Below are 12,186 nucleotides of genomic sequence, written 5' to 3'. Positions count from 1 at the left end.
AACTTAATCACTTCTGGAAAATTCCTTTTGCCAGATAAGGCACCATAGTCACAGTTTCTGGGGATTAGATCATGGACATCTTTGAAGAGGGAGCATTATTCAGCCCACAGCAAGAGTCAATGTAGCCCTTAGCACAGTAAGCACTCAATAAAGGCAGCTGTAATTATCATGGAGATGTCTAGGATTCATTGAAATTGGGTCCAGGAAGCACTTAGCACTAAGCCTGGCATGTGAAAAAATTCCGAGCAAAATGGACACTACCTTTGTAAAGTTTGCCACCATCAAGTAATAACAGCTTAAGAAACAGAAACATTTCCTAGTTCGATAGGACAAAACAAAATCTTGTTTTATTTTGGATTATCATGCTGGCAGTGAGGTTGTTATGGGCTGAACTGTATTCCTTAAAAATTAATATTTTGAAGTCCTATGACTACAGTGCAAGAGACCTGGGTTTGATCCTTGGGTTGTGATGATCCCCTGGAGAAGGGAATGGCTACCCACTCCAGTATTCTTGCCTGGAGAATCCCATGGACAGAGGGGCCTGGAGGGCTAAAGTCAGAGTCAGACATGACCGAGAGACTAACATACACACAACCCCTAGTACCTCAGAAATAGACTGGGTTTTGAGATAGGATCTGTACAGAGGTAGTTAAATTAAAGTGAGATCATTTCAGTGGGCCCAATCCAACATGGCTGGTGTTCTTATAAGAAGGGATATTAGGACTCAGATATGCATGGAGGGTAGATCATATGAGGACAGAGTGGGAAGGTGGCTGTCAGCAAGCTGGCGAGAGAAGCGTCAGGAGAAACCAACCCTGCTGAAACATCTTGAACTTGGATTTCTAGCATCCGGAATTTGAGAAAAAAAAAAAAAAAATTGTTGATTAAGCCCCCTAGTCTGTGGTACTTTGTTACAAGACCTAATAGATGAACAGGTTTAACACTGAACATTTGACAACTGTCAATTTACAACCATTCATCAAAACTACCTGAGTCATTGCATCCTTATTTTCAGACCGACCAATTTCTTTAAAAGCACATGAAAATTTCTCTTCTTCTGTCCAAACTTACACTTTACGTTCTAGGACAAGAAAGGATTGGACAGGAGTAGAAAGTTGAAATTGCGGAGAAACTATTCTCCCGGTAACTTTTGAGTCTCTAAAATTTTTCCTAAAACTGTAAAGAGCTTAGAATCAGAAAATGCAAACATTCCATACCTGAAGAGCAAACTAAAAAAGCAGACGACCAAACAGCCTCCAATTGTAAAGATGTAGGCCAGCTGCATGTTGTAGGAGGCCCCGCTGTTGTCATGCTGGATCGTAGAATTGGTGTAAAAGCCGTAGTACATCACTGTGTTAGTAAAATAACCCTGAAAAGAACAATAAATCCCAGGTCAGGTGGATCTCCCAAGAAAGCAATGAATGACGATGGGCGGCAGAGTTTCCTTTTTCCGTATATAAGAAGCCTGCACTGGTCAGTTTAGACCATTTGTTTGCCAGGAAAGAGGCAAACAAGGCCAGTGAGAACCTAGATGTCTTATCACAAGGCTCTTAGAGGTGGAAAGGAATTGCAAAGCAGCACAACTTTACAATGGAGGGGCCCAGTAATCACCACCTGGACCCAGTGAGCAAGCCAAGCGTGACTAAAAGCAGGATAGCTAGCTGTTACGTGCCTCTGTCATCTATTAAGTATTATGGTATAACGTTTAAAATGAAACAAACCAAGTCTTTAGGTTTAAACTTCAATTTATAGGAAATAAGGTGCCTGTGCAAATCAGAGGAACAAATTAGAGAGACCCGGAAGAAACAATTCAACAATTACATGTACATTCCAATGTTCTACCTTCTACAATTGTCTAATTGTTTCCTCTGGGTCTGTCTAATTTGTTCCTCTAATTTATACAGGCCCCTTATTTCCTTAAAAAACTAAAAACAGAACTACCATATTACCCAGAAATCCCACTACTGGGCATATACCCTGAGAAAACCATAATTCAAAAAGATACATATACCCCATTGTTCATTGCAGCACTATTTACAATAACCAGAATACGGAAATAACCCAAATGTCCATCAACAGATGAATGATTAAGATGTGGTACATATATACAATGGAATATTACTCAGCCAGAAAACGGAACAAAATTGGGTCATTTGTACAGATGTGGATCGATATAGTCTGTCATACAGGGTGAATGAAGTAAGTCAGAAAGAGAAGAGCAAATATTGTATATTAATGCATATATGTGGAATCTAGAAAAATGGTACAGATGAACTTGTTAGCAGTGCAAGAATACACAGGCAGATATACAGAACAGACATGTGGACATGAGGGTAGAGGAGAGGAAGGCGAGATGAATTGGGAGAGTACGATTGACAAGTATACACTGCTGCTGCCGCTCCTGCTAAGTCACCAGTCGTGTCCGACTCTGTGCGACCCCATGGACTGCAGCCCACCAGGCTCCTCCGTCCATGGGATTTTCCAGGCAAGAGTACTGGAGTGGGGTGCCATCGCCTTCTCCAATGTATACACTTTGTTGTTGCTGCGTTGCTTCAGTCGTGTCTGACTCTCTGCGACCCCATGGACTGCAGCCCACCAGGCTCCCCCATCCCTGGGATTCTCCAGGCAAGAACACTGGAGTGGGTTGCCATTTCCTTCTCCAATGCATGAAAGTGAAAAGTGAAAAGGAAGTCACTCAGTCATGTCCGACTCTTAGCGACCCCATGGACTACAGCCTACCAGGCTTCTCCATCCATGGGATTTTCCAGGCAAGAGTACTGGAGTGGGGTGCCACTGCCTTCTCCAGATGTATGCACTGCAATGTATAAAACAGACCGCTAGTGGGGAACTGCTGTATAGCACAGGGAGCCCAGCTCAGTGCTCCGTGATGACCTAGATGCATAGGATGGCAGTGGGGGTGAGAGGGAAGTCCACGGGGGAGGGGATATATGTATACATATAACTGATTCACTTCATTGTACAGCAGAAACTAACACATTGTAAAGCAATTATATTCCAATTAAAAATATTATCCTTTTTATTTTTTTATTTTATTTTTTTCCAACCATTTAAAAATGTGGAAACCAATCTTATTTTGCAGGCTATGTAGAAACAGGCGGTGAGCCAGATTTGGCTCTTGTCTATCCATAGAATCTCAGTGGCAGAAACCTCCTCTAGAAAGTAAATTCACAAGGTGGGAGCTATGTGCTCCAATAGAGAGCTTGGTAGATACACTGTGGTTGTTAATAAAGAGAATAACATGAATGTATATCCATGCTCAACATACACGGTAGAGCCAAAAAAAAGTTGCAAAGCAAGACTTGTATTATCTCACCCTCTTTTTATTTAAAAAAATATTTTAGTATTATCGACTTGTGTATCTATGTATCTATGACTGTATAGGAAGAAAAATGGTGGATAAAGATACACTCCAAACTAGAGAGGTAGACAAAAGAGCAAGGGTGAAATAGACTTTTTCTTAATTTGTTCTCTTCTACACTAGGAAATTTTTTTTAAAGAAGCACTGTATTTTGTAGAAAGAAAATTAAAAAAAAAAAAGGAAAAGGTAGATCTATGAACACCAATAAGATGGTGGAAGGAAGCAAGTCACAGGAAGTCTATATGAATAATTCATCTTTTGTTTGGAAAAAAATAAGAAGTGTATGTCTGTGCATAACATGCCCAAAGGTGTGCAGAGAAGAGGATTCTGGACAACGGAAACCGTTAACATGGTCACCTCAGGAGACAGAAATTCTCCCGAAATTGTGTGTGTGTCACTTTGGAGAAAAAGAGAAAGCATTTTAAACACCTACTTTCGCATCAGTTGACTCTCAGGCAAACGAGAGGCCTGGACGGGCACGAGCAGGAATGTCCTGGGTTTCCAAGTATGAACTCCAGGTGTGGGGGGAGCACTTACCGCCCCGGTTAGAAATTCCAGTCCCGTGAATTGGAGGTGGTTCTTCTCCATCACAGTTAGCTGAGGGATTATGATGAAACTGAAGGTCACAATGAACGAGAAGATGTTGAACTTCAAAAGCCACCTCAGAAAGTTGAAATAGGAGAGGACACTGGTGCCGAACTTGCCTCCGATGACCTTGAGTGTCTTCTGCCACAGGCTGATGGAATTGAGCAGTTCCGACAGGTTGTTCTTGAACCTTCGGTAGGCCTGCGAGTAGACACAAAGCGCATGGCTGGACGGCCCCTCAACAAATATCTACTGAGCAGGCCTGACAGTAGCAACAGGCCACCGCTTCTAAGTCCCCTGGACATCAAGCCAGTCCATCCTAAAGGAAATCAACCCTGAATATTCATTGGAAGGACAGATGCTGATGCTGACGCTCCAGTACTTTGACCACCTGATGCAAAGAGCTGACTCATTGGAAAAGACCCTGATGCTGGGAAAGACTGAGGGCAGGAGGAGAAGGAGGCGACAGGATGGGATGGTTGGATAGCATCACCATCACCGCCCCTCCCCTGGACATATCCCTACTCTCAGCCCATATTAGGAACCAGCCTGCCCCCACTTGGGGAGCAAGCAAGAGAACCTGCTACTTGTTTTTGCAGTGGCCTTAGTAAAGACTTGCCTGACTTTCTTGTCTGGCCTCTTATCAATTTCTATTGATCAAGGAAGGCCAAGAACCCAGGTCGGTATCACTATTATTTATTACCTTCCTAGGTTTGCTGTTGAAGGTGACACTCACAGTAGCTAGGTTGCCCAAATAACTAAATAACTCTGCACCTCCTTAGACCTTCCTATGCCCATGTTTTCCCCACACCTAAACTGACCCAATTTCTACGTTCTTTCAAGGAAACAGCCCTGAATTTTGGTTTTTCTTTCCTGTGAGTCCCCTGTTACCACCACTCTCCCCGCTCCCTGGTTTCACCCTACTCTGTGCCCATTTACTGACCTCAGTAAAGACCAACTTACCAGTGAAATGGAGTTCAGACACTGAGCACAGCAGTTGAGCTCCAGGATACGACGGGACTTCTTACTTTTCTCTTTGTCAACCATTTTCCTGTGGCAAAGGGCAGAAGAAAGTGAGACACCAATGTGGTAATGCATTCATCCCCTTGACATTTCTTGAGTGCCTGCCACGTGCCAGGCACAGTCCCAGGTGGTGAGACACAGATGTCCCCAGCTCATGAAGCTGGCACCTTAGTGGGGAGAGAAAGAAAATAAATAAGAAATGTAATCATAACATAGGTAAACAATATAAGATAATAGAAGGTGAGTGGTACTATGGGAAAGAGAAGGGGGAAACAGAGCAGAGTAAGGAGGCGGGAAATGCTGGGATGAAGACCCTGTTATGATTTGAATAGCTCCTTATTTGCACAAAGTCTGGAAGGAGAAGAGGGGGTTAGTCTGTGGATAAGGGACTATCCAAGCACAGGAAACAGCCAACTCGAAGCCCCAAGGAGGCTGAGATGGGCAGAAATGAGCAGGGGAAGGGTGGAGAGTGTGAGTGATAACCGTGAGTAGGTGGCTGGGGTCTTATAAGTCAGTGGTTCTCAACCAGGAAGATTTTTTGGCCTCAACAGATATTTGGGTATGTCTGCAGACTTTTTTGGTTGTCAGATTGGGGGTTGGGAGTGGCACTGACATCTAGAGACCAGGGATGCTGCTGTATACCCTAGAGTGAACAGGACAGCCCCCCAAACATAGAATAATCCCAACTCAAATGTCAGATTGAAAATCCTGCTGTGAAGTCTTTTGGATCACCACAAGGCCCTCACTGTGTGACAGACAGAGCCAAGCAGAGTTTGAAATGTAAGGGTATTTTCAAAAAGATCCAGCTGCAGTTGTTCTCTTTACTTTTCCATGAACTCATTACATCTTCTTTGCTCTGGGCTCTTTTCTTTGGCCCAGCCAAAGGCCCACCCCCACAACACCATCTTTCAAAGCTCAGTTCACAGACGTCCTCTACTTTGCCCAAGTGGACCGTTATCTCTAGTCCTGTTATCTCCTAGTCCTCCCCCTGCAATCTCCTTCTCCCTTGATTTGGCCTGATATTCTTTCTATCATTTATAAGTTACTTGTTGACCAATCTACTTTCCCTGCCAGACTCTGGACCTCAGAACAATTGCATCATTTATTTACATATATACAATTATTTATTAGCAATTGCATCTACTCTACTACCAGCTCCTTGTGCTCGTGTTCAGCCATGTCCAATCTTTGTGACTCCATTGACTGTAGCCCGCCAGGCTCCTCTATCCATGAAATTTTCGAGGCAAGAATACTGGAGTGGGTTGCCATTTCCTTCTCCAAAGGATCTTCCCGATCCAGGGAATGAAACTTTTTCTCTTTTGTCTCCTGCACTGGCAGGCGAATTCTTTACTACTTGGGAAGCCCTGTCAACTCCAACAAATTGCAAAAAGTAAAATTCTGAGAAGTGATAAATGTAAGAAGGGCTGAAGACTTAAATAGCCCTCGCTCTTGCTTTTGAACCCCTGGGCTTAGAAAGCTTCTGAGGTTTTGTTTGTTTTAGTTTTCTGTAACCCCAACCTCCACCCCTGCCCCTGCCTGCTACAGCGTGGCTTGCAGGATCTTAGTTCCCCTACCAGGCACTGAACCCAGGTCACAGCAGTCAAAGTGCCAAGTCCTAACCACCGGCTCACCAGGGAACTCTTCCCTTACACACACCTTTTTTCTAAGAGGAGTTTAAAATTTACAGAGAAGTTACAAAAACAATACAGAAAACCCCCATCTCCTACTCACCATTTCCTCTGCTAACATCTTACATTTCCAAGGTAGGTTAGTTGCAACTAAGGAACCAACATTGGTGTGTAACTTTTACCTAAAGTCCAGACTGTTCTGACTTGACTGGTTTTTCCGTTTCCATTTTCTATTCCAGGACCCATCCAGGACACCACATCGCATTAGTAGTCATGTCTCTTTAGAACCCTCCAGTCTGACCTTGTCTCAAACTTTCCTTCTTTTTGATGACCTTGACAGTTTTGAAGAATACTGCTCAGATACTATGAAGACTGTCCCTTGATTAGGGTTTCTCTGCTTTTTTCCTCTGGTTGGACTAGGGTTGTGGGTTTTAGGAGAGAGTACACGGGGGTGGGGGGCTTCCCAGGTGGCTCAGCTGGCAAAGAACACGCCTGCCAATTCAGGAGATGCAGAGACACAGGTTCAGTCCCTGGGTTGGAAAGATCCTCTGGAGAAGGAAATGGCAACACATTCCAATATTCTTGCCTGGAGAATTTCATGGACAGAGGAGCCTGGTGGGCTACAGTCCATGGGGTCACAAAGAGTCAGACATGACTAAGCACGCATGCACGCACACACACAGAGGTGACTCTTTGATCACATGACTTATCTCCGGGGATGTTAGCCTTGAGCATCTGGCCCAGGTGGGATTAGCCAGACTTCACCCCAGAAATCAATGTCCCCCTCTTTCCATCCTCCACTCTCTAGAAGCAGGTGACTAAGCACAGCGCACAGTCCAGGTGACCAACTCCCATTACGTGGAATTCTTCGGTAGGAAGATTGCCTCTTCCCTTGCATTTATTTCTTATCTTTCTGACATGAGACAAAGGTAGAAGACTAAGATTTCCATGAAATCTGTGCAAGGAAAAAACCATTTGGTCCATACCTAAGGTTCCTTTTTTCTTCCATGGTCCTTGGCTGATTCCTAATGGCTTTAATTCTGTCTCTAGATGTCATGGTTATCAGAGACTCGATTAACTTTTGTCCTGCAGGAAAAAAAAAATGGAGATTAATTTTTTTTATTTTAACAGAATAATAGCTTTTGAAAATATGGTGCTAAAGATCTAGAGCATGTTTTTATGAGTGCACAGGAAAGAATATGCAGAATATGTGAGCCAAAAAGTCACAAATAAAAACAAGAAGATGGTGCATATACATGTGACATCGCAAAGCCAAAGCACGTGACAGTTCGTATGCAATTCCAGCTCCATGTTTTCCTTTTTCCTATGACACGGTACATTCAGCAAAGCCAGAACGTGTGGTCAGCCTGGTTCTTTTCTCTCTGTAATTTTCTGCACAGCTTTCTCTTGCCCCTCTGAGCTCCAGGCCCAAGCATCTTCTTTACTCTTCTTGACTGTTATCTTCTGCTCTTTCACCCTGGAATGTCCTCCTCCCTTCTCCTGAGAACTCAGATTCACACTTTGGGTCCACATGGCAGATGCTGTGATCACCTACCCCACAGTCATCTCTCCTTTTTTAATAGGATCCCAATTCAGGTTAGGCATCTACCCACCTCCCTCCCACGGTCCTGGGCTTCTGCAGGGTGGGGTCCATCTCCAGGTTCTCATCTCCAGGGCCCATCTGCAGCAGGCAGGTCCCTGTGAGTCTGAGCCTATCTCGATGGCCCCAGCCCCCAGCAGGCGACTGTTTAGCTCCAGGCATGTGAAACATTGGCAAACATGGGAGGTGGTCTGCTGAGGGGTTGCATGAAAAAGGTTTCTTCCTCCTCAAAAAAGCAAGACTCAAAAAACAAGGAAAAGGCAGTGCCTTCTCCCTCTGGGTGGGTTGTGTCTGCATGGCACTGTGCCCCATCCATAACAGGAGGGAGCAGCGGGGGTCACTGGGCCCATGGCAGGAGCAGCTGGCTCCCGGCCCTGTTGTTGAGCTGCATGGAACCTCTCCTCCTCTCAATGACACAGCTGAGGCAGAGGGAGAATTCCCAGAAGAGGGCCTCCACATCACTTGGCTGAAGATGAGGAATTTGAGCGTCTCCTGAGAGGGAAAAGGGGACAGATAGAGGAATAAAGGTGAAGGAGGAAAAAAGCCCAGAAATTCGGGGAGACAGCAATGTGACAAGAGACGCCCCATCTTTCAACAAAGGAGCCAAACTCATAAAATGCTTTGGTGTGAATAGATTTTTTTTTCCCTCCCTTCTTAGAAGTCACTGAGAATGGCTGGACTTCATGCCTGGAGTATTATGGGATGAAAGAGAAACAGCATCTGGGAAACCAGTGTTTGATGTTAGGAGCTGCAAGGCAAGGGAGGGTCTCAGTTAAGACCTGGTTTCACGGAGGACTTGATAAATAGAGGCATCCCATGATACTTGAACCTAGGGATTGGGTGCAAAGCAGTTCGGGACAGTGGTTAAGGTGTCAGGCTTGGGAATCAGGCAGACCTGCATTTGACCCCAGATCTTTAATTTCCTTGAGCCTCAGTCTCTCAGCAAATGGAAATGACAGGTGTGCCTCTATCACACGGGCAGAGAGTGGCAGGCAAATAAAACTAAATTCGATGGATAACAAAAAGGCAGAACACCAGGCACATGAAATGAGCTCGATCAAGGTAAAACTCCTTCTTAGGTGTCAGATCCTCTCAAAGTGACCCCTTCCGAGTCCCAAGCACCCTCAGGTCATCTACCAAGCCTTTGCCCTATTCAGTGTTTTAAAACCACAGCCTTGTGGGCAACTCGGAAGGGGTTGCTCCCATCCTAACTCCTTTGCCCCAGGGTCTCACCTTGGATGTTCTCGTGTGAAGTATGAGGGGTATCTAAGCCTGTGTTTTCTGAGTTATGAAGGGTCAGAGCAAACGATTCCTTCAAAGGTGTTGCAAATTGTAATAACTGCTTGCCCTTTTTGTCATTCCGATTGCTGAAAATCTGAGAGTCTGTCACATCACTGTCAGAAATGGAGGAGACCAGGATGGAGTTTGAGTTCACCGGTGTCTTTTCTGGAACAATCTGACTTGAAGATGGATGGCTTTGGATCCCAGAAGGGACATGCTCAACCTCGACAATGATTTCATTCACTTGACCACCAGAAAGCATCTCTCGTTCCCCCAAGCCTTAGGTCCCACCAAGGTGAGCTTCCCAAGACCTCACATAGCAGTCACACTGGCATTGTTGGGGACCGCCCAGAAAAGTGATGACAGTCACAGAGAGCTGCCCCATTCACAGTTTTTAATGCCAGGATGAGATGGACAAAACCAGTCCCCCACAAATCACAGTACAGCTCCCCACATCTACACCAGAGGGGGATCCCTGAGAAGAGGAGTTGTTTTCCTGTGCAGATTCTGTCCCAGTAGCTAGGTAAAAGGCCAGAAACAGAATTCTTTATTAAAGCAATAGGATTCTAGAAACAGAAGGCAGAGATTCTTCTAAATGATTCAGTCAAAGGGCAAGGTCTTCACTTTAACTGGTGCCTCTGGTCCAAGACTTATGTTATATTTTTGGTTTTATGTGCCTATATAAATCCAGGAGAGAAACAGCTGCTCTCTCCTGACTGCCTGGGTGGCCCCACTGCTGTCTGTCTGCTTCCCACACCCATTCTCTCTTTCTCTCACATCAGCAGATGCCTTCTTTGCTGTGCAGCCACTGTGCTCAGTTAAAACTCTCCCAGCTTCCTTCGTGGCAAAGGGTGGCTCCGTTTGCAGCCTAGGATGGATCTGTGACCCCATTCTAGTCAACAAGGTTGTGGCTTCCATTAACGCTCTTTAATGGGTGAAAGTTTGCCTGATTTAACCTTTGGCATTTCACCATTTCACCTTCTTCCTGACCAGATACAGCCATTTGGAAAACAAGAGGGTAAAACGTTCACCAGCCAAGGGTCATGGGAAAAGATGCTTCAGAAGGAGCTCCGGGCGTTGACAGTATCATAGGCAGAGGTGCCATAAAAACTCTGGACTCGTTCCTGGCATACTTCTTGTCACAAGAGGAAAATAAATCCCTTTATTGCTAAACCACTGTCCTATGTCAGTGCTGGGCACCTGGACGCAGTCCCTACCCAGCAGACCTGATCTGGAAATCACCGTGCCGTTTATTTAATATTTGGAGAAATTGAGGTGCAAAGGAATGAATAAACTCCCTCCTAATCATACTCTCATTAAATGGCAGGACTGGACTAATAATAGAACTCTTTCCTTCTCCCCACACCAATGATAATTACTCGTACTGGGAATCTGCCTGCTAATGCAGGGGACATGGGTTCAATCCCTAGTCCAGGAAGATGCCACATGCCGTGCAGCAACTGAGCCTGTGCACCAGAACTAGAGAGCTGTGCCCCCCGGCCGCAACTAGAGAAAGCCTGAACACACCTACAAAGACCCAGTGCAGCTGCAAAAAAAAGTTCCTTGTAAAAAACAATAAATGATAACTATCAGTAACAGTACCTGCAGGCCAACTACTTTAAATAGAATATATTGTTTGATTTTCACAATCACCCCATGAAGTAAGTACTGTAATAAACCCTATTTTGTAACTAAGAAAACTGAGGCCCAAAAAGGTAATTTGCTTAAGGCCACAAAACCAGCAAGTAGAAGAACTCAGGATCAAACCGAAGTCTGTCTGGTCCCAAAGCACAGTGCCTTAATTACTTCACCCTGGTTGTTTCCTGTAAGCAAATGCTGATGTATCATTCACTACATCCTTCATTCATAAATGAATATTTGTGAGTACCTACTACGCACCAGGCACTTCCTAGCTGCTAGCATGATCCACCAAAGGGACACTCTATCAGAAGACTGTCCATCAATTAATTGTAAATGATTTGAGAATCAGAATTAGTAAAGCGAAATGGTAGAGAAACCCAGGTTCATCTCTGGGTCCTCTATTTCCTTACTTCTCTCTGCCTTCTGGGGACTCCTCGTCCACCTAGAGGCACTCATCTTCATATTGGCCACAGAGCATCTTAAGAGGTGTGAAGGCATTTCTTTTCCCCAGTAGTTAAAGCCATTCCCTGCTCTTGTGGAAGACAGACAGAGAGCATGATTGTTTATATACCCATGGTTTTCTCTCCCAAGTGGCAACACCAACCTCTTGAAAGATACAGGCCTTCTTAAGAAGCCTCTTAAAGAGTGAAGCTACAGGGTCGGGTGTCAGAAGGTGAGAGATGGTTTCAAGTCACGGGCCCCGACAATATGTGTTGTTACACAGAGGATGTCTTTGATTTATTCCTTGGTATTCACAGGTTTGCCTCTAGCTTCCAGCATTCCCTGGCCTCTCTCCTCTGATGCTTTTTTATTTCCTAGGCCTCTGCCTCTGATCAGACCTTCCTCACAGCACACAGCGATCCTTACAGAGCTTCCTAACTGATTTCAAAGCCTTCTTCAAGCTGATTGCCCCTATCCTCCACTATCATAATAATTCTATGATTATTCAGAAAAATTTTGATCAAGGCAATGCCACCTCACCAATACATGTATTAGCCACGGGATGGACATGTGACCCAGCCTTCTTTCCTACGTAAAAGTGACTGGTT

The 12,186-nt window shown here is 44.8% G+C and overlaps 1 protein-coding gene across 4 annotated transcripts in view; it reads right to left on the bottom strand.

Moving 5' to 3' along the window:
- Nucleotides 1-12,186, bottom strand: part of TMC5 (transmembrane channel like 5) — a 78,387-nt gene that overhangs the window by 34,203 nt on the left and 31,998 nt on the right. For 3 of the 4 annotated variants that reach the window (XM_002697978.6, XM_010819332.4, XM_010819336.4), the window contains 4 exons: nucleotides 7,602-7,701; nucleotides 4,928-5,015; nucleotides 3,917-4,165; nucleotides 1,218-1,369 (listed from right to left, as the gene is read on the bottom strand). In XM_002697978.6, the coding sequence (XP_002698024.1) occupies nucleotides 1,218-1,369; nucleotides 3,917-4,165; nucleotides 4,928-5,015; nucleotides 7,602-7,701 (589 nt within the window). Of the gene's footprint in view, nucleotides 1-1,217; nucleotides 1,370-3,916; nucleotides 4,166-4,927; nucleotides 5,016-7,601; nucleotides 7,702-9,448; nucleotides 10,017-12,186 lie in introns of those variants that run through there. The other variant, XM_059881551.1, reaches the window with a different exon arrangement.

Source organism: Bos taurus, chromosome 25 (assembly GCF_002263795.3).
Source record: "Bos taurus isolate L1 Dominette 01449 registration number 42190680 breed Hereford chromosome 25, ARS-UCD2.0, whole genome shotgun sequence".
Taxonomy (NCBI): Eukaryota; Metazoa; Chordata; class Mammalia; order Artiodactyla; family Bovidae; genus Bos; species Bos taurus.
The sequence above is the reverse complement of the archived record's forward strand: the minus strand, read 5'-3'. Positions and strand labels throughout refer to the sequence as shown.